This window comes from Phragmites australis, chromosome 3 (assembly GCF_958298935.1).
Source record: "Phragmites australis chromosome 3, lpPhrAust1.1, whole genome shotgun sequence".
NCBI classification, from domain to species: Eukaryota; Viridiplantae; Streptophyta; class Magnoliopsida; order Poales; family Poaceae; genus Phragmites; species Phragmites australis.
The window spans coordinates 12,524,596-12,552,296 of NC_084923.1; the positions used below are offsets into that span (position 1 = coordinate 12,524,596).

The 27,701-nt window shown below is 43.8% G+C and overlaps 2 protein-coding genes across 2 annotated transcripts; both read left to right on the plus strand.

Moving 5' to 3' along the window:
- Window positions 1-6,869: 6,869 nt before the first annotated feature.
- Window positions 6,870-7,700, plus strand: LOC133910500 (CST complex subunit TEN1-like). Its single transcript, XM_062352878.1, has 4 exons — window positions 6,870-6,927; window positions 7,111-7,222; window positions 7,295-7,448; window positions 7,581-7,700. The coding sequence occupies exons 1-4, from the start codon at window positions 6,870-6,872 to the stop codon at window positions 7,698-7,700; spliced, it is 444 nt and encodes a 147-aa protein (XP_062208862.1).
- A 7,489-nt stretch (window positions 7,701-15,189) lies between these two features.
- LOC133912206 (ankyrin repeat-containing protein ITN1-like) lies at window positions 15,190-18,216 on the plus strand. Its single transcript, XM_062354816.1, has 4 exons — window positions 15,190-15,370; window positions 15,466-16,251; window positions 16,619-17,028; window positions 17,137-18,216. The coding sequence occupies exons 1-4, from the start codon at window positions 15,337-15,339 to the stop codon at window positions 17,965-17,967; spliced, it is 2,061 nt and encodes a 686-aa protein (XP_062210800.1). The 5' UTR covers window positions 15,190-15,336; the 3' UTR covers window positions 17,968-18,216.
- The last annotated feature ends 9,485 nt before the right edge of the window (window positions 18,217-27,701 follow it).

Consider the following 27,701-nt stretch of genomic DNA (forward strand, 5'->3'; position numbering starts at 1 on the left):
TTGAGCCTAACACACCTCAAAACCATATGAGGAAGCAAGAGAGATGAGAATAAATCTCAAGACTTCTAAGACCAACCTTCCTTTTCGATGGATGATAACTCGAGATTTCGTTTAAGTCCATATAAGAGTCATAGCGTAAGAAAGCAATCGACTTGAAGAAAAGCTCCTAAACTTAAGAAAACTAGCCACTGAAAAGGAGATTCTTTAAGTTGATAGATCCAAATGGTTGTGATGCTTCAAGACTAATTCATATGAGAAGATTAACCATCTAGCAATAAGAAAAACACCTTTTGCACGACTCCAAAAAGGACAGCTCTCAAGAAAAACAAAATTCAACAAGGAAACTTTAAAAACTCGTAACAAAGCAAATGAGCCAATAGAAAGAAACAGATAAACATGGGCATCAGATGAAACATGCACTTTATTTCTTGAAAAGGTCAGCTCTATTTTAAGCAGATTATAAGATAATTTTCTCACAAAAAACTCTTACATATTACAAAGGCTAAGATCTCATATCTCCTTTCCTCTAAAACCCTAGCACACAAACATAAATGGTTGGCTCAAGCCTTTCCTACATCACTGAGCGCAGTCACGAAAGCTCGAGATGCTGCCTTAGCTACCTTCTTGGTTAACTTGTCACGGTTCTTGAAGAAGGGTTTCTTGGTCTTCTTGTGCTTATCGTGGTTGTGGTTGCGATCTTCTTTCTTCTTAAGCTTTGGGCAATCCGACTTGAAGTGAGTGGTATTACCACACTCATAACAAGCACGGGAGCCCCCTCCCCTCTGGTCTCTTATGCTGTTGTAGAAACAGGTGAACTTCTTCACAATCAAGACTAAATCATCATCATCAAGAGAATCCACCTGCTCCTCCATAATGGAGACCAAAGAAGACAAATCAAAATCATACGATGAAGAAACAAGAGAATCCACCCGCTCTTACGTGATGGAGACCAAAGAAGACAAAGCAAAACCACTCGCTGAAGAAACACCAACTCCAAACTAACTACCCCACTAGGTCCTGAAACCAATGCCATGTTCTGAGACAGGGGGTTTTCTAGGCCTATCCTCGCTGTCTTGGCGATCTCAATGGACTTAAGCTTGCTGAAGAGTTTATCACAAGTTAATGTGTCATAACTGGATGACTCTTCAATGCTCGAAATTTTTATTTCCCTTAAGCTACGACCAAGAGCATAGAGAAGCTTGATCACCCTCTCATGATCAGAGTACGGCAAAACCCTAGTTGATCTGAAATTTCTGACAATCCCATCAAATCGAGCAAACATGGCATCTAAATATTCTTCGAGATCTTGCACAAACATTTGATATTCTTGGTTGTATGTGCTCTGTCATCTAGCCTTAATTTGGTTGGTGCCTTCATGGAAGACACTGAGAGTAGTCTAAATTTCCCTAGCAGTACGAAGGTACCGAACTCTATCAAACTCATTATGACTCAAGCTAGTGAACAATATATTTCTAGGCTTGATGTTAGCTTTATATTGTTCGTTCCGGGATTGAGAAGTACAAGCAACAGGAATCTCATAGTTAGAGTCTATAACCTCTCATATTGCACTTCCTTGGTTTAAGAGATAAGCCTCTATACGTACCTTCCAGTACGAAAAGTCACATCCATCGAAAAGCGGAATCTTCCCATATCTCTTCATGTCGCATACGGACCACAAAACAGGTTAATGCCAACTAGTGATCTAACATGGCACTGATATCAATTGTAGGACCGAGATTGACGACTAGAGAGAGGTGAATAGGCGCCTTAACAAATTTCTTTTGAAATTGATGACATTCTCCTATTCTTGAACCCAACACACCTCAAAACCACATGTGAAAGTAAGAGAGACAAGAATAAATTTCAAGACTTCTGAGACCAACTCTCCTCTTCGATTAATGAGAACTCTAGGTTTCATTTAAGGACATATCAAGGGTCATAGCGCAAGAAAGGAATTAACTTGAAGAAAAACTCCTAAACTCAATAGAACTAGCCACCGAAAATGAGATTGTTCAATTTGATGGATTCAGAGGGTTGGGATGGATCAAGACCAACTCATATGAGAAGATTAACCCCCTAGTAATAAGAAAAAACACCTCTTGCATGACTAAAAAAGGGCAGCTCCAAGAAAAAAAAATCAACAAGGAAACTTCAAAAACTCACAACAAAGCAAAGGAGGAGATAGAAGGAAACTAGAAGTGAGCATCAGAGAAAACATGAACTTCGTTTCTTAAAAAAATTAGCCCTATTTTAGGCAGATTACAATATGATTTTCTTACAAAAAGCTCTCACATATTACAAAGACTAATCTCTCATATCTCATTTCCTCTAAAACCCTAGCACAAAAATACAAGTGGTTGGCTCAAGCTTTCCCTACAGTCCCACCACTCTATTTATAGGCATAAGGAGTTAGCTTAGCCCTTAAACTTCCTTGTTCCCAAAATATCCCACTCTTTCAATGACCTCCTACCTACAACCGAGGTATTTTGATCCATTTTTTACTGTATCCATTGAACGGTTGTGGCTTCTTCATGACTTAGCTTCGCATCGACGCTAGCTTCATGATGATGCCACATGCACTTCATCCTTTCACAGTTTTGAGGCCAAACCGTGAAACCGTCTCACACACTTCTCAAAGTGTGACTCACCGCTGCTTGCTCTGACCCTAAACAAGCATCCCGATGTTGATGTGTATACTCCATCTTGTGATCTTGACTACCGGTAAGTCTCTTTCGCTCCCGATCTCTTGGGTCACCTTGTCATTTGCACCGGTATCTCCTTCGCTTAACTTTGTCAACACATCGTCTTCATCCTCCACATCATGCTTTGCTTGACCTCTATATGTATAGCTAGTATAACCCTTGACTGTGCTCGCCTCCCTCGATCGTTCGGCTCCAAGCTCCCCGCTTAGCCCTGATCTTTCCGCCATCGACTATCAAGTTGTGTTCATCACTTACATACCATAAGACAAGCAAACATGTATCTCCAACACCTTCCAACTCCATCACAAATTAGTCAAAGATAAAAATCACTATAGAAAATCATATCTCACTAAAACCATGAACGTCAGATGATCCAGTGTTCACTCTTCCTGAGTATCGGACCATCCGGCGTGTTCAACTCAGTAGACTAGGCTGCCTGAAATCCTCTCTGTAATAAATAGTCCGTTGTGCATTTATAACCATCGCCGAGCCATCCAGTGTATTCATTCTTGCTGGAACCTGTTTTGCACCTTCTCTAGAAAAATTACTCTGGTGAAGCATCCGATGTATACATTGTCCAGCGTCGGACCATCCAGCGTATACAAGTTCGCGAGAGCTAGTTTGCAACATCTCTGCAAGAAAAGCTCCAGCGTTCACTGATGCCAACGCTGGACCATCCAGCATGTACTTCAATTTTTGCTTCTTCGCTGGAATGCTCTCATCCACCATGTACGTCAATTTTTGGTTCTTCGTTGAAATGCTTCAACATGTACTGCATATGAATGCCGGATCATCCGACAAGTTCATTTTCTTCAGCACTAGATCATCCGGTGTGTACAATTTTCTTGAACTCAGTCACAAAAATGCTAACTTCATTTTCTATGCAACTTTAGTTAGTCATGATTATAATTGCAGTACATATACACATTCATGCTGTCGGTGACATGGGAACCAAGGGTCCCTGAGTCCTGAGGCCAGGACAGCAGAATGCCATGTGGCGCTTTCCCTCGGGGATTATCTCCCTGAGGTCCGAGAAGACCTAGTTCCGGGAGGGGTGCTCGGGGCCATGAACAGTGGTCCCCGAGTACCCGAGTTCCCCGAGGATCCGAGAAGGCAGTTCCAGGAGAGGGCGCTCGGGGCCATGAACAGTAGTCCCTGAGTACCTGATTTCCCCGAGGACCCAAGAAGACACAGTTTTGGGAGAGGGCACTCGGGGCCATGAAAAGTGGTCTCTGAGTACCCGAGTTCCCCAAGGACCGAGAAAAGACATATTCGGGAGAGGGCGCTCGGGGCTATAAACAGTAATCCCTGAGCACCCAGAGTTCCCCGAGCACCTGAGAAGCCCCTTGCCGGTGGACCCCACAAGGGCTCAGCGGTGAGGTGTCAATTAGTGAGAGGCTCGATGCTGCATTTAGGAGGGTGCGTGGCCTGTCACTTCTAACCACTCCCCCACGCCTGTTATCAGTCCCTGCCACCCTCTGGCAGGGAGGTGTGGGGGCATTTAACGCGACGGGTCCCATCGCGCGTCATCCTGCGCGGCTGGGGGAAGTCGTCGCTGGGCTCGAGGCTTATCATCTGCCGCCCTGTTGTGTCAGGTCTGCTCTGACGGGGCGGGCACGCGGGGTTGCTCGGTGGTTGCCCAGTGGACCCCCCTGTTGCACCTGCTAAAAGGTGGCGTGATGGGCGACAGGACCGACCGGGGACGTATTTTCAACCCCCCGTAACATCAAGCTACAGCACATGATAGTTGCTTTCTATTTATGGCTCATAGGGACTCGTGCCCTCCTTTTTGGGCACGCCAAGTCTCCCCGACGGTATAAGAAGTGGGTAGACACCCCGGAGAGAAAGGAGGCAAAAAAAAAGCCAATCTAGGACAAGACTCAGACAAGCTAACGAGAACACACAAGTCTCAGGATCACGACATACGAAGCCGAGCAGAAGCTTAGAGAGATCGGCGCTTGAAGACCGAAGCTCTAGACTTAGATAGAAACCCTTGTAACACAAGAGATCCAGAAAAAGGCATCCCTAGAGCTATAATAGCATACACACAGGAGTAGGGTATTACGCTCTGTGCGGTCCGAACCTGTCTAAATCCCTCGAGCATTTACTCTCGCTAGCATCCGATCATCCGTCCCGCTTGCATCCCTCATACTCGTATTTAATTCACGTACGAGGTAGATTCAGAATCACCCCCTGGCCGAATCTCAAAGGGGGTCCCTCCGGATCCCCGCTTGAGGAGTTCATCCTCCGACACATGCCATCTAAAAATTATCAAACCAAATCAACATACTTGTTAATCACTCATCAAAATAGAGCAAGGTATATTTCCACTTGGTTTCTCACTAAGTCACCTAGCCAACCATCCATAATATGGTGTATATCTCTAAATTTGTTAATGCCTAGAGATATTTTGACTATCAACCTTTGATAATATGTTCAAAGTTAATAATCTTTGAAACATATGGTGCACTTTAAGACATATAATCAACTTCCCCTCTAGGGGTGGTAGTGGGCCGGGTTGGGTTAGGTCCCCGTGGGTTTCAGACCTGGTGAGGGCAGATTCGAGGGCAAAAACTACCCCGTGGGGCCATCAGGTCGAGGGCCCGACTCGAGTCAGGTTCGGGTTCGGGTTTGGGTCCTATTTCGTACCCGCTGGTGCCACTGAAACCCAAAGCCACCCACCCACCCACCCACCCACGTCGGACGGCCCACAGGTCACAGTGCCACACAACCCACACCACTCACGAACTCACCCGAGCCACCAGCAACTCCTCTGGCACTCCGTAGACTGCAATCTCAGCTGTCCGTTCCTTCCCTAACTCCCCATCCCGTACCCCGCGTGCAGCGGCTGCAGCCGGCGCCACCATCCTCCTTGGCTCCTCCATCTCCTCCTCCCCTTCCCATCCCCCTAGAGGGCATGGTGCGGGAGGCGCAACGAAGGAGGGCGACGGTGCAGGAGCGTGGGACGGAGGGCCAGGGCACGGTGCGAGAGGCGTCGCGAGGGAGGCATGACGAGGGAGTTGCGCCATTGCGCGGGGAAGACGAGCCAGTGCCGGGAATGGTCTAGATCGGCTCCTCCGGGTCGGGTCCCCCATTGGGTCCTGGGTCCCCACTGAGGCTGGAGTCGGGGTTGGTTTTGGACCTGGTAAGCATTTCGGGACCAGGTCAGATTTGCTATCTCAGGTTTCGTGTTAGGTGCGTTCTTGCTTCACCTAGCCTCGACTCGATCTATTGGCACCCTTATTACCCTCACTACTCCGCACCACCACCGAACAATTCTCTAGCCTAGCGGCCTCGACGCAAAACCAACCGAACAGAACCTCGTCAAGCTCCGGCCTCGCCGTCTCTCGCCTGCAAAAGGATCAGGCTCCGCCGCCATGAGTCGGAGTTACAACCCAACTTGCGACACCCACACTTGACTACGCTTTTGGGTGCCATGTGCGTGTTGTGCTCGTTTCGCTGATTCAACGAGCTCCGTTGGCCCTGAAATTGTGCTTTCTGCAACCATCATTTTTAAGTACTTCGACAACTCTAGGAAGGAGAGAGCAGCTGAGCTCGGTTTCTTCATTTAGCAAGGCTCAAAATCTGGAGGCCAAGGGATCTCTGATAAGTCTGACATTGAACATCTAACATGTAGATTAATGCCCACATTTTGTTTATCCATCTACAACTGAAACAGCATCACGTGGACTGCAGAACTGTAGTGTTTTTTCACAGTCAACTCGCAACCATCCAGTTCAGTTTTAACTAGTCTGATTGGCGCGTCTACACTGTGTCTATTTTTATTTTGCTATATAGAGCACGATAAAAGAAGACTAAAAAATTAGGTTCATAACTTTTGTACATTTTAATATTTATTTATGAAATTATTAATGTTAAACACATTCAATTAATTATAGAGAAAACAATAGTACTTTTATACATGCATATAGTTTTAACATGTAGGTGAAAGTAATACTAACCTTAAAAAAATTGTTTCATATTTTTTGAGTTTTAGATATTTTTCTTTGCATTTTAGAATTTTTCAGCTAATTTATTAATGTAACTAATATTCATTTCAACATTTTTCTAGAATTTTTCAAAAAAAAATACATATGTATGTATATGTATATACGTATATATATATACTTATACATATATATACGCGTATATATACATATACGTACCATGGTAGCTACAGTAGCCGACCCTGAGAGCTCGCGGATTCCGCCACCGCTAATAGATAGTATTGATAGGAACCAAAACTTGGTTCCTAGTGCTCATTGAGCAGGGCATCAGAGATTACACGGAAGTAGTTTCTGTTGTTTTCTTGTCTCTTACTGTCGGAAAACAAACCACATTCTTGTTCTTGTTTGTAAACACCTTCACATGCCTGATATAATTCTCTCGTTTTTTTGTGTTTTATTAGTTCTTCGTGCGGCGTCTTCTGCTATGAAACCAGGGGTGCCTGTTATTTTGCGAGAGCTAGAGCCATCCTCAGAAATGTTCAAGCAAGGGACATCCCTTCGAGTCACAGGAAAGTATGAGCTCCTTTAAACTTTGTTGTGAACATTCCATGTTTCAACTGTGCTAGTCTTTTTGCTCTTGTTCAGTCTTCAGTCACATGATGTGGACTCTGCAGTTGTTGTCATTCAAGACGGCAGCGTGAGCTTGAAGGTTGACACTCGGCATCTGAGGGACATCAGTTTCCAAACAAATTCGGCGTACCAGTTCATTGGCGAACTGCTGATCCATCCAGATAATGATGCATGTCATTCTCCTTTCTTCTCAAGCTTTGATCAGCCTGTTTGATACTTCCTTTAAAAAAAAAAAAAGATTAGAGCATGTTTGATGCTATGAGAGCAATGCTACGTCCATGCTTTGTTTAAACCTCTGCAGGCGATTCTACAAGCGCGCATAGGAAGGAACTTCGACGGTCTTGACCTCAACCTATACCAGCGGTGTCTACTCATCCGGCAGCAATATGAAGCCAAACTACTGAGTTCCAGGAGAGCGTGATCTATAGCCATGGAACCAGGCACTCTTCTTTCCATCTGGTAGCGAACTGGTAACTGAAGGATGACTGCAGAACTGTTCTATATTCGCAATAACGGTACATATCCTTCTGTTTCTTTATCAGTGTGGATGCAGATGTGCAGATCTATCTCAGGTGGATCCTATCCTGGCTGAATACTTATGCAATCTTTTGCTTGTCATCTGGCTGAATACTTATGCAATCTTTTGCTTGCTCATTATATTTGTGCAATTCTAAATAAATCTTAAATATTTAACCATATGAAAATAGATGTGTATCTTTTAGTCTCATCTTACTAATAAAGGTAGAGTAAGATCAACTTAAAAGAGTTTCTCCTCTCTATCTACTTAGCATGTGTGGATGAGAGGGCTAGCTGAACGTGCGCTCACCTCGTCTCGTCTCACCGGGGCAGAGGGCACGAGCGCGGGTTGCTATGTGGGCAAACAGATAAGTATATGTAAATTGTGTTGGTTAAGAGTCCGATCGTGACGCATAACAAAGTTCAATTGTGGGACGCCTCAACCCAGCAATCCTCCCTCTATATATATTTGTCAGCTGCCGCCACAAATGAATATACGCAATTAGGGTTTCGCAATTTCTCTCTGATGTACCGTCACACCTAGTCTACTCCATCCCGCTGTGTCGGCGTGCACAGATGAACGGAAGAGTAAGTCTCCGGAACCTGTCGCTCTTGTGATCCTGTACCGGAAGAGGACGAATAAGGTTTTTGAGAAACGCTCATCGTGATTGCTCACGATCTGCTTCCTCTACATCATCATGATCTACTTCGATTACTTCATCGTCTTCGTCATCATCTACTAGTTCAATATCACGAGGACATTTACATCACACGTTACCATCGATTACGTATATTATTATCTAGTTGAACCCTACTTAAGTAATAATCGAATCTAGTTGAGACTCGTCGGAGCTAGTCGAATTTTACTCGAGTGATAGTCAAATCTGATCGAGACTTATAGGAACTAGTCAAAACTTACTCTATATTAATTATCTATATCTATTCTAATTCATATTACACTAAAAATTAAATTAAATTAAATCTGAAAGCACTATTTTTTCATCATGCTCGTCTGGTGCAACAAGCACTGATGCCTTATCCTTAGTCTTCTTGTCATTTTCTCTGATTGCGCCGTTGGAAAACAGAAGACATCTGCAGCTGAAACCTGTGAAAAGTTTCAAGTTTCAGCTCTGAACAAACCATTGCTTGAAAACTCTGCCGCAAATTTACTTATCTACGAGCAACCCATCGCTTGCCTTGATCGTACCTTCATAATAATACTGCTAGCATAACGCCACTGACATGCTTGTCTACTCTCCAGTTCGATCTTGATGCCGTGGGGCGTGGGGTTGGGGCGGCGGGGGAGTGAACTGATTGACCTCACCAACCGGCAGGTCAAGATAAGCTGACCACGTGAAGCGACAGGCAACACGCCAGACCGGGTTAATATTAATCTCTGGGAACTGTCTCTGGGAACTGGGACGTCAACACGAGTTCGCAGGGCTGCAGCTCTGCTTCTCTGGACCCAAGCTGCGGCTCTGCGTGTGCGTATGTGAGCTTCGACGTCTCGATCGCCTTCTGCCGGCTGTGCATTTCTTTTCCCTGGAAAGCCGTGGCTGCTGTTAAAAAAGGCGAAGAAAGAACGTGCGCTCGGTTTGCGCGTTGGCCCATGGCGCGGGCGCCTGTCGGCGGGCAGAGCTGCACGTGTGTTTCGCGGTGAGCGCGGCGGCGGAGGCCCCGCGACGATTCGGGATTCTCCATTCCACCGATCACCCTTCGCATTTCCGATTTGGGCCGTCATCAATGGGAAGCACTAGCACCGACCACGAAGAATTATCTACTCTACCAAGTACGGTCACATGTGCCGTGCATTAGGAGGATCGCGTAGCTAATTCGCAGGGTTTTCGTTTCTGGAATTTGCTTGGCGTTTTATTGTTTCTTTCAAGTTTGCAAGGTCTTTCCTTTTATTAGTGTATAACTAAGGACGTACGCGATCTACATACTGTGTTCACACCCCACGCATATACATTTGTACGTGTCTTTGTATGATAATAATTTTATTAGATTATAATGTGATTTTATGATTAATAATAATATAGTTAATTGAACGAATATATCTGTCAAGAATATATATTAATAAATCTCATGGATGCAATACATCAAGAAATCACTACAGTCGGAATAAAGTTAGATAAAATAATAGAAGTCTTAGGAAGATTTATCTTACCGGATGGTCCGATGCCTTGGTTGTTAAACTCATCGAAACATATTTGACAAAGGGGAGAAAGGTCTAAAGACTTCACCGGAAGGTTCGGTGATCAGAGAAGATACATATCAGAGCATTTTATCCAGAGAAGATTACAGCCATTAAAATTAAAGATCAAATCACCGGATGATCTAGTGATCAATGTGTTGCACACACCGAACAATAAATAATGCAAAGAGGCAGAACGAAGTTCAACGCATTGGATGATCCGGTGATGAAGGCTGTGCACACCGAATCATTATTTCCAGAGAGAGTTGCATCGACTCGGTTAACTGAAGTCAGCTCACCGGATAATCTGGTGATGAAGTGATATGCACCGGATGCTTTTATCTGAGTAATTTACACAGAGAAGAATAAAATGTTCGGATGGCTCAGGATAACTCACCGGATAGTCTAGTGATGGAGATGAAGTATACACTAGAATATCTGGTGTTCATAGAAGCATGAATAGAGTTTCAACAGCTAGTTTGTGAGAGATGATCCAGTGTTAGTACTAGTGTTCTCACTGGATCATCCGATGTTAATAACTTTTCTAAATTGTTGGGTTAACAGCTAGTGCGCAGGTTTAAGATTATAAATACTCCTTCACTCAGTCATTTGAAGGCGCGACATGCTGCTGAAGTCTAGAGGAAGCTTATACATACTTAAGAAGATATCCAAACCATCAAAATACTTAATGTGATTATTCAAGACGATTAAGTATAAGATTAGTAAGTGATTAGTACTTATAGGCCTAGAGAGAGTGTTGCTAGATGATTGCTGTCTAAAGAGTGGATCAATGAGTGATTTAACTTTGTACCAAGTGGTACACCGGTATCTTAGAGTCTTGGTGACTCGCTGGTAAACTTGTTGACCCTGCAATTTGGTATGGAATGGTGGTAATACAATTGTGTGGAGACGCGAAGACACTTATCTTGGTGGCTCAAGCTCCGAAGTGATCACGGTGGTAAGAAACTGGAAGAGAAGCTAGTGATGAGATCTTGCCTTAGTGGCTTAGTGACTTATCTGGTGGAGGTCTTATCTTTGTGACTTTGTGGCTCAAGAGCCGTGACCAGGTGTCGATCAGGAGCATATTTTTTATAGAGCTCCAACGTGAACTAGGAGTGATATTCATACCATCGATACCACAAGAAAAAAATCCTTATACCGAATTTGTTCTCTCTATTTTATTTATTTTTCTGTATTTACATTATTATAATTTACCTTCTTAAATAGGTTGCAAGAATTTTAATCGGTAGAGTAGGCACACTAGATAAATCTAAAACACATCTAGATAGAATTTAATATATATTAATATTACATTATTTTTAAAACTAAAATAGTTCTAAATATTATAATTCAGCACCTCTTAAAACATTACCGATCCCTTTAATCCTAAACTCACAATATACCAGCACCCATATCCCACTAAACATATAGGTACATGCGTACCATGTTGCGTCGGAAACCTATCCTGAAAGTAACCGTAGGATGAACCCCTGGTGAGACATGACCGTAGAGCGAGACTTGAACACTGGTGGGCATCAAACGATTAGCCACTCTTACCATCGCAATACACACGCGTTCTCAAAGTTCGCAAGGTCTTGACGGGTAAGAACTTTGCTTTTATCTAATCTTCTGTGAGGTTTTCTGCAAAACTCGTGTAGAATTACTGTATCGTATTGTTACCCGAGATTTATTTATTACACCGAAAAAGACATGTGAGTGAGACTGACAGGCACTTGCGCGAAACAGGAGAGATAAATACTCAGCTGGGAAAGCGATAAATTGCTATCTGCAACGCATACCGGCAGGTGGCCCGGCGCACCCGACCCAGCCACATAAACAAAAGCGGAAGCGGAAACCCCACAACCAAACGGCGTTGCGCTCCCGTTTCTTCATCGCCCCCGAAGGCCCGAACCCAAGGTGAGCGCGGGCCCGAGCCCGACCCCTCATCCATCGGGTTAGTTATTATTTTTTTACTCTAATAGATAGCAATTTCTCAAATGACATCTATCCAAACTGTTGTACCAAAATACCAAAACACTTTTTCATTTGCCGCTTTAAGCCTTTTTCTATGGTAATCTGATATTTTTATTTTTTTTACCTTTGCCCACATGGAATCTCACCGGAATTATCCATTCTACCATCTCTCTCATTTCTCTCTCACATCTCCGGCCGACTCCGGAACAAGTTGCTCCGAGCGGCACCTGATGACGAAAGTCGATGAGCTCCTTGTCGGACTCGTTGCGCCCGTGGGTAGAGGCAGGGGCGGAACAAGCATGAGCCAAGCTCTAGGTTAGCCCATTCAAATTTTGGACTAGACCTAAAAAATCTACTATTTATATAGTAAATATAACTGAAATTTGGGCCTATGACCTAGATGAAGCCCAACCTACCATGGGCCTGGGTCTACCTGCCCCTGGGCAGAGGTGAGATTTGAAGTAGCATGACGATCGGCATGAGGAAGAAGCTCGTGGAGATGAGTGACGACTAGAAGAAGGAGACCACAACGCCAAGCCTGGGCTTGACGATGGACCTGGTCCGACCTCGCTAGCGACATTCACAGCGATGAATCGGCTGACCGAGGGCATCAACAGAATCAACGCGTGATAGGAACGTGTATGGGTGGGTCTCAGTCAGTAGGCCTAGTCGGAGCTCGACTGACGGTGTGCCCCACGGCGCGGCGACACTTAGCCCGTGCGAAGGGCCACACCAGTGATAGGCCGATGCCGAGGTAGCACGCGCAAAAGCATGCATGATACAAGGGGAAGGTCACTGTGGCTTGAAATTGGAATAAGAAGCTGGGACATAGTGGCATGTCGGTGAATTGATGGAGAGGCTTGCTGGTGTAAGAAAGAAGGTGGGTGCGGAGCTCGATTCGATCAAAAGACGATAGGATTCACACAGGAATTGGTCGGAGAAGACCCTAGCGATCTTCCTCCATGCTTTTCTTGGCTCTACCTGAGCGGATCTGTGCTAGGTGGCGTAAGATTTGGCAGCGACAGTGGTGTGGAGCTCGGTGGCACGATGCTCGACCAAGAGAGAAGATATGATGGAGAAATGAGAGAGACGGTAGAGTGGACATTTCCTATAAGATTCCATGTTGGAAAGGGTAAAAATATTAAAAAAAAAACCCAAGCTGTGGTGAAAAATGGCTCAAATTAGCAATTCAGAATGTTTTTTAAGGAACATGTGGTATTTTAGCATAGCAACTCGGGCGAGTGCCATTTGATAGAAAAAAAATTAAGATAGTGTCTATTTATCTACTGATAGATTTATTAAAAAAATCTATCAAATTGTGGACCATTGGATCTAGATCAGGTGACCCGGATTAATCTTAGCTTCATATATATATATTCTCTATTCTACTCCCTGCGCTAAAAATAGCTATTCAACGCACCGGTCGCACCGCCCCCCCCCCCCGACCCAGACCAGCCCCGAACCACCCCGCGCCCCGCCCCCACCCCCCCGACCCAGACCAAACTCGTGAAACCCCGCCAACCAACCCGCAATCGTAATCCAGTAATTATTACGACCATAAAATTTTATGTTATTACGACCGTTTATGTATTATATCCTTACCGTAATTATTTAATCTTTATAACCGTAACCATATAGCAACCAGATCAAAACAACCGCAACCGTGTTCCATTCATATTTCAACCGTATATTTCTTTCTTATTTAACGATTCGACGTGGCAATTAACTGTATCGATTCCCAACCGTAATTTTATATTATATATGGTCGTATACGTCTAACATAACTTTGACAGTCATGTTGACGCCGAACCCGCACATAACCGTACTGAACTAGATAATATAACCATATATATTTTATTCTTTCACGGTCCCCCTTGCGACACATAACCTTACACATTCGTATTTACTCATTTATTTTAACCGTATATACGTTATTTATTCACGACAGGACAATTTAAAAAAAAATGTTGCCCTGTCGGTTTTGTCATTCATGTTTTAACATTAAAACTTTTACTCAATCATGTTTAGAGTGTTAAAACACGATTGTTCCGAAAAATAAAAGCACGAATGATTTAATCATAATTGATTTATGGTTACATGGATACTTTGAATATGTTTATGTGTACGAAAGATCACTCGTTACCATAAAATTAAATTTTACGCTTCATAACAATATGATTTACGGCTTTCTGTATGATTCATATATGGTTCATAAATGTATATTTTACTACTGGCCAATCTAAGTTATACGGTTCCCTGATTGTTTTGTGTACGATTAAAAATCTGGAAATCAACTCGTTCTCAACAAAAATTATTTTATGGTTATACGGTTCCTTGACCAAAGGACATCTTCATACGGTTGCGGAAGCAAATTTACGGCTGCGATCGAAAGTTTTACGGCTAAAAAATATTTTTCCGATCAAAACGGACCAAATATGCTCTTCATACGGTTACGGAAGCAAAATATATGGCTGCGGTCGAAAGTTTTACGGCTTCGAGCGGATTTCCCGAGCGAATCTACGATCGGGACGCGGGGTATCCTGGGGCGCTAAATAGCTATTCAACGCGCAGCGCTAAGAATAGCAGCGCCATATATATATATATATATATATAAAAGATTCCTAACCCTAATTCTCACTCATTCCACCCCACCTCGCCTACCTGACTCTCTTCGTCGCCGCTCCACGCACTGCACTCGCCCCATGCGCTACCGCCCTCCGTCTCGCTGTCGCCGTCCCCGACGCCTATGCAACCTGCCCTCGCTCCTCTACCGCTCCTCTCACTCCTCCGCCCTGACGCCCCTCCTCCCCTGTCGCCACCGCCTCCTTGTCCAGCTCCAACGGCGCCATCGTCGCGCGGATCCGCTGCCCTTGACTGTCGCCACCACTAAACACTTCAACCTCGACGTTTTCGCCACCATCGTCGGCCCATCCGGTGGTCCTCCACCACTCATTTCGGGTGGCACCCTCACTGCCTCGCCGTCCCTCCCACCGCTCGCCACCGCCGCTGGGCTAACAGCCTCCCTCAAAGCTCCTTTTACAGCCAACAACCCTTAAAATCCTAAAAACCCAAAATCCTAACCCTAACACTAAGCTTACCATCGCCCGAGAAGAAAACATCACCAAAGGAGCTCACCGGATAAGATGGCAAGATGGCTGCACGAATCTATAAGCTCTTGTGAGAAATTCGGTAGATATTTTTTTCGACAGATAAAATAGCAGTGTTCAAAAATTAATTAACCCTCCTCCGTCCCGTCCGTGCTGGCCTCCGCCTCCTCTCTTCCAGTTCCACCCCGTCGCTTCCGTGTCATCCGCGGGTCGTCTCCCCACCTCCCATTCCCGCCGTCCCATGCCTCCTGCCCCGTAGCCTCCCGATGACGAGCGTCATGGCCGCCGATTCCGACAAAGGTACCGCCTTTCCGTTGATCCATGGTTGGTTTTCGGTTCGATTCGTGTTTAGTTGATCGTTCGCTGAGGGATTGCTTTTCTCGGGTTGGGCGCAGGGGAGGGCGACCTGGAAATCGTGCTGGCGTCGCCGGGGGCGGAGGGAGCGCCGTCGCCGTTATCGAGCGCCGGCGCCGGCTCCTCCGGGGAGCAGCTCGACCAGTCGCCGCCGCGGGTGGCGAAGCGCCCCGGTCTCGAGATGTCCTTCTCCGGGAAGCGGCTGGATCAGTCGCCGGTGCTGGTGATGTCACACTCGAGCAACCGCCTCGACCAGTCGCCCGCGAGGCCGGTGTTGGTGATGTCCTGCTCCAGCAACCGGCTGGACCAGTCCTCGCCGGCGTCGTCGCCAGCGCCCGCGAGGGCCCCGGTGCTGGTGATGTCCGGCTCCGGCAAGCGGCTGGACAACTCACTGCCGTCCCCCTCGCGTTCGCCAACGGCCGTGGCAGCCGCGGCGCCGGTGCTGGTGCTCTCGAACTCGGGCAAGCGGATGGACCAGGCGGGGCGGAAGAAGTACGTCAAGCAGGTGACTGGTCGCCATAACGACACGGAGCTCCACCTCGCCGCGCAGCGGGGGGACCTCGTGGCCGTGCGCCAGATCATCGCCGGGATCGACGCACAGATGACCGGCACCGGGGAGGAGTTCGACAGCGACGTCGCCGAGATCCGCGCTGCCATAGTGAACGAGGTCAACGAGGTGGAGGAGATTGCGTTGCTCATAGCCGCTGAGAAGGGGTTTCTTGACATTGTCGTCGAGCTGCTCAAGCACTCCAACAAGGAGAGCCTCACCAGGAAGAACAAGTCCGGATTCGACGCTCTGCATGTTGCCGCCAAAGAGGGCCACCGAGGTGAGCACCGCACAAAATTTCCATCGTGTAAACCACTTCTGGTTTCAAGTCAAACTGAAGAGATAGTTTTGTGGTTAGCTTGATGCCTAATTGAATGCTCAATCTTTAATTTAACCCAAACATTCGTATTATCTACTCTTTAATCAGTCCACATGGATCCTCTGTTGTTTGCATACAGTGACACACTACTGTCAGTGTTCATCAGAACAGGTCAATTTGAGCAATGGACACTGCAAAACTAAAAAGGGTCTGTGATGATAGATTAAAGAGTAGATAAAATACATTTTTGGACGAACCTGCATCCATTTATATTTTTACTGCATACTTGTTCCCGGGAGAAAGATGGATTACTGACATTAGCTTATAGATGTTGTGAAGGTACTTTTGAACCATGAGCCATCCCTGGGGAAAACGTTTGGCCAATCAAATGTGACTCCTCTCATAACTGCAGCGATTAGAGGCCACACTGAGGTGGTGAACCTGCTGCTCGAACAAGTTTCTGGGTTGGTTGAGCTATCGAAAGCAAATGGAAAGAATGCTTTGCACTTTGCTGCCCGGCAGGGGCATGTTGAAATTGTGAAGGCTTTGCTAGATGCTGATACTCAGCTTGCTCGGAGGACTGATAAGAAAGGCCAGACTGCTCTGCACATGGCAGTGAAAGGAACGAGTGCTGCGGTTGTTCGAGCGCTTGTGAATGCTGATCCGGCCATAGTCATGCTACCTGATAGAAATGGCAATTTAGCTTTGCATGTTGCCACCAGGAAGAAAAGATCAGAGGTACTCTTCTGCCTTGTCTAATCTAGTGTAGACATATAAGCATCTTTCTTTAGTTTCATCCATACAAAATGCAATAATCTTCTGCTCATAAGCTTGTTTCTCTTGTAGATTGTAAATGAGCTCCTGCTTCTTCCAGATATGAACGTGAATGCATTGACTAGGGATCGGAAGACTGCATTTGACATAGCAGAGGGCCTTCCGTTATCAGAGGAGTCTCAAGAGATAAAGGAGTGTTTGTCCCGTGCTGGTGCAGTCAGAGCAAATGATCTGAATCAGCCCCGGGACGAGCTCAGAAAAACAGTGACCGAGATAAAAAAGGACATACATACTCAGCTTGAGCAGGCCAGAAAAACCAACAAAAATGTCCATGGTATAGCTAAGGAGCTGAGGAAACTGCACAGGGAAGGCATCAACAATGCAACCAACTCGGTCACTGTCGTGGCCGTGCTCTTTGCCACAGTGGCATTTGCTGCAATCTTTACCGTGCCAGGCGGTACTGAAAATAGCGGTGTTGCGGTAGTTGTGCAAGCGGTATCCTTCAAGGTCTTCTTCATCTTCAATGCAATCGCCCTGTTCACATCATTAGCAGTAGTGGTGGTCCAGATAACACTTGTTAGGGGTGAGACGAAAGCAGAGAGGCGGGTGGTCGGGGTCATCAACAAGCTGATGTGGCTGGCTTCTGTATGCACTACGGTTGCGTTCATATCCTCCTCGTACATCGTCGTGGGGCGACACTTCCGGTGGGCGGCACTTCTGGTCACCCTCATTGGCGGGGTGATCATGGCCGGTGTGCTTGGTACGATGACATACTATGTTGTCAAGTCCAAGCGCGCACGCAAGAGCAGGAAGAAGGAGAAATCAACGAGGAGTGGCTCAAACTCATGGCAGCACAACTCCGAGTTTTCAGACTCGGAAATTGATCGGATATACGCCATATGAATCTGGTACCCGTTCATCTCGCCAAATCTTTTGGCAGTGATACAACACGAATGTAATTATAAACATCGATCATAACCCTTGAGATACTAGGGGTTCGCCTACATGTATACATTCGAATCAGCTGGTGTAAACTGCCATTCCCCTTGTTCCTGACTCGGCAGGAGGCGATGTATACTACTGCAGATAGATTGGTCATCAGAATATATATGCAGCTTGTGCTGTGCTCCCTATGCATGGCCTTCCATAAAATTAATCTCAAATGTTGTCAGTACAATGACACCAACATGATATATTTGGGTATCTTGCTTTTTTGATATTCTGTTATTGGAGATGCATCCATGGAGAAGAGACAGAAGAAAGGGAGAGATTTTCCGGTCGTTTTCCATGGCAGGAGAGAGGTGAGCAATTTGCCGTCCTGATATGCTGTTGCTTGTTGTGTTTTTCTCTGTAGGACAGGACAGCCCTGGAGTTGCAGTGCACTGCTAAGTCATGGCGATGGCGACGGGCAATTCCAATCAGGATTGTATGTAGGCAGAGCAAACGACACCAGAGGTGGTGGTAGTGGTTACGCTTACTCACACACCAAAGCGGAAACGCCGTGCGAGCTTAAGGCATTGACAGTGGACCCCGTTGCTGCTATCTCCAGTCATAGTCATGCATACTTGATCGATTGATTAGCTCGATTAACAAGCGGAAAGCACACTCCGGCCGCAATGAATTCACGGTGACAATTCAGGGTTCTTGTAGCCGATGATGGCTGTAAGTGAGGACTAATATAGTAGTTTATGAGTATGATTAGCTGTGAGCTTTTACAGTTCAGAAAGGATCAGAGGAAAGAAACCTAGTGACCGAAGCAGCAAAAGCTAGCTATGCTGAACAAATTAAAAAAATGGTCGCTTTACAATTGTTACTGTTGATTTTCTTTCCTTCGTGACGAAGTTCGCAGGGTGGATCATGGATTTAGTGAGGACCGTCGGTGCGCCACCACCGGCACAAGATTTCACTTTGGAGCTTTATGCATATGTGAATCTTGCAAAGCTCATCTAGACCTAAAGCCAGGGCCTTGTAGGACGTAGAATTGCAGAGCGTAGGCTTTCTGCTAGTTTGTAGTACAGAAGAACGTCCTTGTGAAGTCAGTGATACATGCCATGAACTCATTCATGATCGATCACAGCCAGCAATGGCCAGCGTATGATATTCCTCTTCTAGATTGTGACGTCTGAAATTTTTGCTCAGCCCGGCCCATTCCTTCAGCCACAGCTCAGCTCCCAGTCCAACCCGCGACACCAGCTCAACCCGACCCGTCTCCCCCTCTTTCTCTCGCTGGCAGTCGGACCCACCCGTCAGCTTCAACCTCGCGCCGCACCCGCGCCCGCAACCGCCGCGCGCAGCTCGCCGATTTCGCCGGCACGTCCAGTCCGCCCGCACCCACGATCTCTGCAACGGCCTACACGTCCCGGGGCTTTAAGATACGCCGCAACCCCCTACGTCCTCTCCACCCCGCACTCTCTCATCCATTTCCCGAGCGCCATTGTTGCCATCGCCGAGCTCGCCGAACGCTGTCCGCCGCGTCCGAGCCTTCCCCGACACACCCGAGACCGTCGTCAGCTTCGCCGAAGCTCGAGGGTCCCATTTCACCACGTGTCGACACCTCCCTGCCGTCAGAGCCACTGTTTCACCAAGCACCGGTAAGACCCGCTGCCACCTCGCCGTCGATAGCGCTAACCGAAGCACCTCGTAGCAAATTGACCCCCTTTTTGGCACCACGTGTTCCCTAGGAAGCTTCCCCGGCCATCGGTTTCGCTCCTTCGTCGCCGTAGCCGCTTTTCTTCGAGCTTTGATCTCCGCCGCCGTTCTTCTCCGTCGCCGACCATCGCAGAGATCCCGCCGACCGTCGAGAACCCCCTGGTGAGACTCCCCATCACCTTCTCGTTCATTTGCGCCAAAAATCGTCGAGTTTGGTAGCCTGTAGCAGTAGATCGAGCCTCACCGGCGATGCTCCGGCGAAACCCGCGGCAGTGCCGCCGTCTGTGAAAGTGCATCTAGGCCCCCCTAAGTGAGTTTTGGCTAATTGATGACAAAAAGATTAAGGGACTAATGAGTTTATTGAAGCTATGAACATGTTTTAGTTCTATTGGTGAAGTTATACGACATTGGCGTCCCTCAAAAAGAAAAGAGAAACGAATTGTAGTACTCAATACGATTTAATTTAATTTTATTTTTAAAATTGAGTTTAGGAAAGTCGTACTACCAAGAGGGATGCAATTGATAGTTTTGATGGTGTCTCAGTGCTCAAAGTGACCTCTTAGAACCAAAAGTTGAGAGACACATTCACTCACAGACACCGGAAAATAGGCTAAGTTGTTCTGAGTCCGGAGTCTTCGGAGTACACCGGATACTCCGGTACCTAGTGTTTTTGGCCGGAGTCTCAAAGTGAGACTCTGCCAGAGAGTGTCAGTTTTGATTTATTTTTAAAGTGTCAGAGTCTTCGGTGTACACCGGATACTCTGGTATCTGGAGAGGCCGGAAACTCTGGCAGGTCTCTGGGACTATTTTTTGTGTAGCTTTAAGTGCCACCCGGAGTCTCCAGTGTACACCGGATACTTGAGTCAGTTCAACAGAAGTGTAACGGCTAGTTCTGATACTGTTCTAGGCTCGGTTTTGAAGTGCCACTCGGAGTCTCCGGTGTACACCGGATACTCTGGGTTAAGTCAACCAGAACAATAACGGCTAGTTTTTTAGGGACAACTATAAATACTCCCTCACCTCTATGCATTGAATGCTTTTGGCTGTTGCTGCTAAGCTACTTCTTGACAAAGCCTCCCAAAGCATTCAAGAGTTCCTCCAAACATCTCTAGTGCTTAGATTATTGCAAGATTTGAGAGTTAGGGTTTGGAAGAGAGATTTGAGTTAGTAAGTCAAAATCCAATCTTTGAGCATTGAGTTCGTCGTCAAGCTTTCATTTATGATCTTTTTCTCTTGGAGCCTCGTGCTCCTAGACGGTAAGGTGTCGCCCGTAGAGCACCCAAGGATTGTGGAGTGCCACAGAAAGTTTGTAATCACCCGTTGACTTGAGTAAGAACACCTAGCTTGATCTTTGTAGTCGCTAGAGATGATAGGGTTGAAAGAGACCCGGCTCTTTGTGAGCTCCTCAACGGAAACGTAGTCACTTCTTAGTGAGATGGCCGAACTTCGGGATAAATTCTTTGTCTCCTTTACTTTCTTGCAAGTTTTACTTGTTCTTGTTGTTTTGTGGGATTTTCCTAAATCCTATTGTTGGTGAGTGTTCTACTGCAGGGTGTTGTTGATAAGGTCATCATACATCTATTAGAACTTGTGGTAACACTTAGACTCAAATAGACTTGCTTAGATTCATTTCGATTTCACGCACCTGTATAGGCCGGATAATTCGGATAAGACCGGATACTCCGGATACCGGAGTATCCGAACTCTGTCTTAATCCGCTGCTGAGTTTTAAATTTCAGAAACGCCTATTCACCCCCCTCTAGACGACATCAAGTACATTCAGTCCGCCGACCCCTGTTGCCGCCCCTCCTTCCCCAAACGCCGAGAGTCGTTGGATCTCCCATCGACGGCCCAAATTAGATCGGCCAGACCCCATACCCCTTCGGTCCACCGTAGACCCATGGACCCAGTCCATGGTACTGGTCCACTGTCCCGGTCAGCATCATCGTAGGCACGTCAGCATCTAAGATGAGTCAGCAGCCGTGTGAGCCGCCACGTCAGCCCACCGAGCCCAGTCAGCCTGCTGGCGCAATAAATAGGTTTTCTAGTAAAAAATAATTCACTTAATCCCTGAAAATAGGTAATTTTACATTTAGCCCCAAACTTTTCTATTTTCATAAATATACCCTTGGTTAATTCTGTATTATACTTTTAGGCCCCTGAACTTTTGTATAATTACAAATAGGTCCCTAAATTTTACATATAGGTCCCTAAAGCTTTCTATTTTTACAATTTAGTCCCTATAATTTTTCAGAAAAGCCCCTGTAGATTAAAACTATCACAACTTTTTCATACGAGCTCCAATTTAGACGATTCTTGCTCTCACGCGATCGTAGCAGCGTGTACTGTCAATTAGTAACCTTTTTAGAGTGCTTTGCCTCAGTTTTGTGTGGTGTACTTAGCTGTTGTATTTGTTTGCTTTCCGGTGTGCGCAATTGCCACAGGAGACGAGTAGTGTGTCAGCTTGCAGGACCATGCATTCGAGGACTTTGAGTAACCTACATTCAAAGGTAAGTATCCTTGACCACTTTGATACCATTGTAGGATAATATAGCTTTTATTTTTCCTAGATGTATGCTTGTATAATATGGAATCCCCTCGTTAGGGTTTTACTAGATTTTGTGTGACTTTCTTTGTAGCCTTTGAAGGGTTATGGGAAATAAATAGGGTAGTTGTGCTAGTGCTATCATGGTTCGAGTAAATATTAATCTTGACTAATGTTTATGTAACAAGAAATTGGATATGGTAATTTTGTAGTAACATGAAATAGGGATCACAACTGGATGGCTAGTTTGAGGTGGAGCTGCAAAGCAGGGTTGTGTTTGTTCCTATGTGGGATCCTAAGGACCGGTTTGTGAAGCCTGTTACCCGACATAACAGCACAACCACGAGGCCAATATAGGTACGGCCGGGCCAAATAATTAGTTACCCTTCATGTTCTGTACGCAACAGTGGACGGTTAAGTGGCACAAGAGGGGCATCTGCAGTGGATGGAATCCCTGTTAGCGGTGAAATCTTAGTGTGTGCATATAGATTTAGAGGCGCTTTATAATGGCTTTGTAGTGAGACTCCGGCTCTACACCTCGGAAGTGTAAAGTAAAACGGGAATCACGACTCGTGGGTAAAGTGTGCAAACTCTGCAGAGTAATAAAACTAATCGATCAGCTGTGCTCACGCTTAAGAGCGGGTTTTGACTTCTTCATAATTAGTGGGGATCCTGAATGGTTGGTTTGGGTAGTCGGGTGGTGGAAACCCTGATGAGTTGGTAGCTAGATATGGAATATCTGGTGAGTCTGGTAGTTGGATAGAATCCGATGAGTTATTTCCTTTATTTTTGGAGTTACAACCTAGTAAATAGGTTGCTGTGTCTTTTGAGTCATAGTTTAGTTTGGTATAGTTGCAGTTATCCCGAGTTTAGCTTTTTCTTGTCATAAAGTAGGCATTTCATGTTTTTCCTTCACTTGTTGAGTATTCTACCTACTCACTTTTGCCTTCTCCCAACTTCAGGATGCTACTCAGAAGGCGAAGTTTTTCGAAGACGTTCGAGACGATGGTGCTGAGTTCTAGATGAAGGAATGTGTCGCTCTGAAGACCATATCCTAGGTTGGCGTTCTCTCGGACAACACCTGTGGATGGATGCAAGTATTGCTGCTGTTGGAAGATTTATTAGTGTTTTCTTTTAGGCCTGTTGGTCCTTTTGTAAAAAATATTTTTGTTAATTAATGATACAGTTATGTTATCACTGATGATGTTATTGTATGTATGAAAATTTAATTATAGCATACATGCGAAATACATATGATTTATTTTTTGAAAATCGGGTGTGACATATATCGTCAGTTGTCCATTTCGTTTTGGTATCTTTACCTAGTCTATCGTTCTTGAATGAATTGACCGCCGACAGTAAAATCTCGGCATCATCTGTAGAAGAAGCTCGATCGGTTTCGAATGGTCTGCAACTAACGAGGGCCGTTTGATCGCTCTGTAACATCCGTCCCGATCGTTGATGCGTCGGCATCACATTGTCAACGTCAATGGAGAACGGATGAGGCTGCACTGCAATGGTGCTGCGTCAACGGTCAACGCCAACCTTTTCCTCGCCTCGGTGCGCTCGTCCCAAGACAAGCGCTTGGTCATCACCAAACCAAGAGCTGACAGAGAATGACATGCACAGAAAATAAGATACATAATCCCTCGAAAAGAGAAAAGATACACATGGAAAATCACAGAAACAAATAAAAGACATTATTAGAACTTGAATGAACAGTAGAGCAGAACGAAGTTAGAGTGTTTTCTATTGATTCACTTGTTTTTATAAGAAGGGGTGTCCGTTAGGGAATATCCCCTCTCCAATGGGCAGTAAGGTAACTATGTAAAATAGTTGTTTGTCAAGATTTGATCAACTGTAACACTCCGTTTGGATCGATTTGTCCTCCGTATATTGTTTAATGAGTAACTTCTCCAAAAACCTATCTAAAAATATAAGGAGAATTATGATTGTAATATATTATTGAAAACTCTATAAAACCAAGTGGGAAAATTAAGAGGAAATGATATGGTATATATGCTTGTATTGATATTACCTTATTAAAAATCTTATATGAGAAACCTTGATAGAAAAAACTTATAAAGAAAAAGAGTACAATATGTATGATATGATGATCATGAACATATTATAATCTAGAAGTTTACTCCCCTGAATGTTGCAACTCTTAAAGTAGTCTTTGTGAATAAATCTGCAAGATTGTCACGTGATATTATTCGCAAAGTATTTATCCCTTCATTTTTCTGTAATTTATGAGGATAAAATGATTTTGGGCAATATACTTTGTGATATTGCTCTTTATATAACTTGTACATATTTCAGCAATACAAGCAATATTATCTTCATAGATAATGATAAATGATTCTGATGAATCAATACCACATAATTCTTGTATGTGGTTAATCATCCTGTGATGTTATATAATTTCACGTGATGCTTCATATAATTGTAGTTATTTAGAATGATTAGTGAACATAACCATGAGACTATTTTGATGACTTCATTTAGAAGTTTGTTCCACCATATATAAGAATACAAAGTTTATCTGTGATTTGGTATTATGGGGATTAGATAAATAGCCAATATATCTTGGGTTTTCTGATAGAATAAATCAAGATTATTTTGTACCTTAGAGATATCTGGGGATATCCTTTACTCCTGCTCAATAGCATTTTGTTTGAGTTACGCTATATTTAGTTAGCAAGTTATCTGCAAATATAATATCAGACATATTATAATTTGTAAGATACATTAGCGCTCCAAAAGTACTGAGATATGAAACTTCAGTTCTTAATATCTTTTTCTTCGTCATACCGAGATTTGAATGGATCTTTACCATTTCAAGGGATTGAATGACCAAAGATATTTTAATACATATAATATATCGATATTTAATTTCTTGAATATCTTTTGGTATATAGACTAGTATACATGTATTCCGAAGGGAATATGCTCAAGTTGTAACCTAAGCTAAATTTGGTTTTACTCAAATATTACATCTCAAATTCTATCTTAAGATGATTGCAATTTTCTTGTGTATTTCTGATGATATTGAGATCATCTATATACACTGAGATTATACAAAATCCAGTTGAGGATTTCTTTATAAACACATATGAGCAATCACCATTATTTGAGTAACACTTCTGCAGAAGGAACTCATTCAATCGGTTTGTGACATATTTTATCTGACTGTTTTAAGACATAGAGTGACTTTACAGAAGATATGTTGCGATACTTTGGAATTCAGAATTTTAAGTCCTTCAGGGATTTTTGTTTACATTTCTGAAATCAAGTAACCAGATTATGCCAATAATATTAAATATTAGAATAGATGCTATGTAACATCAAAATTGATGTCGGTTTCTACGCGAACCCTTGTGCTACAAGTATCACTTTGTATCTCACGACTTTATTGTTTTCAATCCGTTTTGATCTCATTGGGAAGGTATCTTGGTGAGTAGGTATTACTGATGTAAATACCCCTCTTTTCTTAAACGAGTATAATTCTACCTCGATTGCCTCCTTCCATTTGATCCAGTCTGATCTACCTCGAGGTTTTTGGCTATTTTGAGGAGAAATAAATGTCGACAATTAAAGTCTTTCACTTGAATCAATATAATTTATGGATATTTTATTTACTCATTTCAACTCCTTGTGATTTCCCACAACAATGGATTTAAGGTATTATGATATCCTAGCACCTAGAGTAGTGCGCACATTTGTACCGAGTCTTGGATGTAGAGCATTAATAGGCCTTGGATATTAAGTATCTATAAGGTGTCTCTATCAACTTTAGGTTGATTTGCATTTACTATTTTCAAAGTTAACTTTCTTTATTTCTACGGATTTAAGTAGTTTTATTAGGCTCCCCAACGGGCGGTAAGGTAACTACCTAAAATGGTTGTTTGTCAAGATTTGATCAACCGCAACAAGCATGAGCGAGTTAGGAACCAAAATCGATTGTCACCTAATGCCACTCTCGATGCAACATCACGAGCAAATATCTAAGGGGAAATTCCTTGTATGCCATTAGAAAAACTTCCTCTTCCCTATGAGCCACTCAAAATTTTGGACTTCCTTCATTGCCATCAATTTTATCTTTCGTTCCTTTTTACCATTCTGTTCACATTTCCATTCAATCCCCCGTCAAATTCACCATTCAACGGTTCTTCTTCTTTAAAAATTAGTGGTTTTTGTTTCTCCAAAAATCCTAGAACTTTTTTATGTGTTACATAATCCATGTGAAACCCATTTTAATTTGATTCACCCCAAAAGCATATGTAGAATTTAAATTAAAATTCTCCAAAAAAGCTACTTTATAACTTCTAACAATTGTTAGGGCCTGAAATAAAATCCCAAAAATTTGAAAAAATTTACTAATATTATTATTATGTGATGGAATTATTTCTAAAATTATTTACAACCCTAGGTTATATAGTGAAAAACTGAGTTCCTTTGTAATGCTTTATTTTTATGCATCGTGATAGAATAGATGAAAATAGAGCGTTACAAAGGAACTCACTTTTTCATCATATAACATAGGTCCCAAAAGATTTTTAGAAATTAGTAAATCACATAATAAGAATATTAGTAATTTTTCCAATTTTTTGGGATTTTATTTGGAGCCCTAACAATTGTTTAAGTTATAAATTAGCTTTTTTAGAGAATTTTAGTTTAAATTCTACACATGATTTTTTTAATATAATTAAAATGGGTTGTACATGGATTAGGGAACACCAAAAAGTTCTAAGATTTTTAGAGAAATAGAATATCACTGATTTTTGGAGAAACAGAATCGATGAACAGTGAATTTGACGGAGGATTGAACAAAAATGCGGATAGAATGGTAAGAAAGGAACAAAAGATAAAATCGATGGCAACGAAAGAAGTCCAAAATTTGAGTGGCTCCTAAGGAAGAAGAAGTTTTTCTAATGGGATACAGGGAATTTCCCTAATATCTAAAGGTTGCCACCTCATATAGATACAAAGAAAACATAAACTATTCCAATACATTGTATCTAAAATATGGTCTAAATAATTAACACACTTTATCTCTCCTCACCTCATATCATATAATACATAAGCTACCTCAATGCATGCTTATGCTATATCCATCTCTTAGATTTTAAGCATAGCTACTATCTTACAAAAGACATTATCTTATTCTCTTTTTCATTTAATTCTTTGTCACATTATCTTTCATCCTACATAACTACCTAATTAATGCTTAAGATATTATACACTATCGAGCATTGGGAATGACATAACATTGCATTAACAACTGCTTATCTATAGCCATACAGCGTTAGTTATGGATCCACGTCACGGCTCACAATTAGTCATGTCCGTTTCTTAATTTAGGCAGAAGAAAACGAGCACAAAACTTTTTTTAATAAAGAAAAAACTGAATTTTGATTCCATTTTCCATTGGTGCTCATGC

Excerpts from the sequence above, each read along its gene's own strand:
- LOC133910500 (XM_062352878.1), top strand. The coding sequence starts at position 6,870 with ATGGTAGCTACAGTAGCCGACCCTGAGAGCTCGCGGATTCCGCCACCG. Across the intron at positions 7,223-7,294 it reads TCCCTTCGAGTCACAGGAAA|TCTTCAGTCACATGATGTGG; the intron begins GTATGAGCTCCT and ends GCTCTTGTTCAG. Across the intron at positions 7,449-7,580 it reads TGATCCATCCAGATAATGAT|GCGATTCTACAAGCGCGCAT; the intron begins GCATGTCATTCT and ends AAACCTCTGCAG.
- LOC133912206 (XM_062354816.1), top strand. The coding sequence starts at position 15,337 with ATGACGAGCGTCATGGCCGCCGATTCCGACAAAG. Across the intron at positions 16,252-16,618 it reads CGCCAAAGAGGGCCACCGAG|ATGTTGTGAAGGTACTTTTG; the intron begins GTGAGCACCGCA and ends ATTAGCTTATAG. Across the intron at positions 17,029-17,136 it reads CCAGGAAGAAAAGATCAGAG|ATTGTAAATGAGCTCCTGCT; the intron begins GTACTCTTCTGC and ends TTTCTCTTGTAG.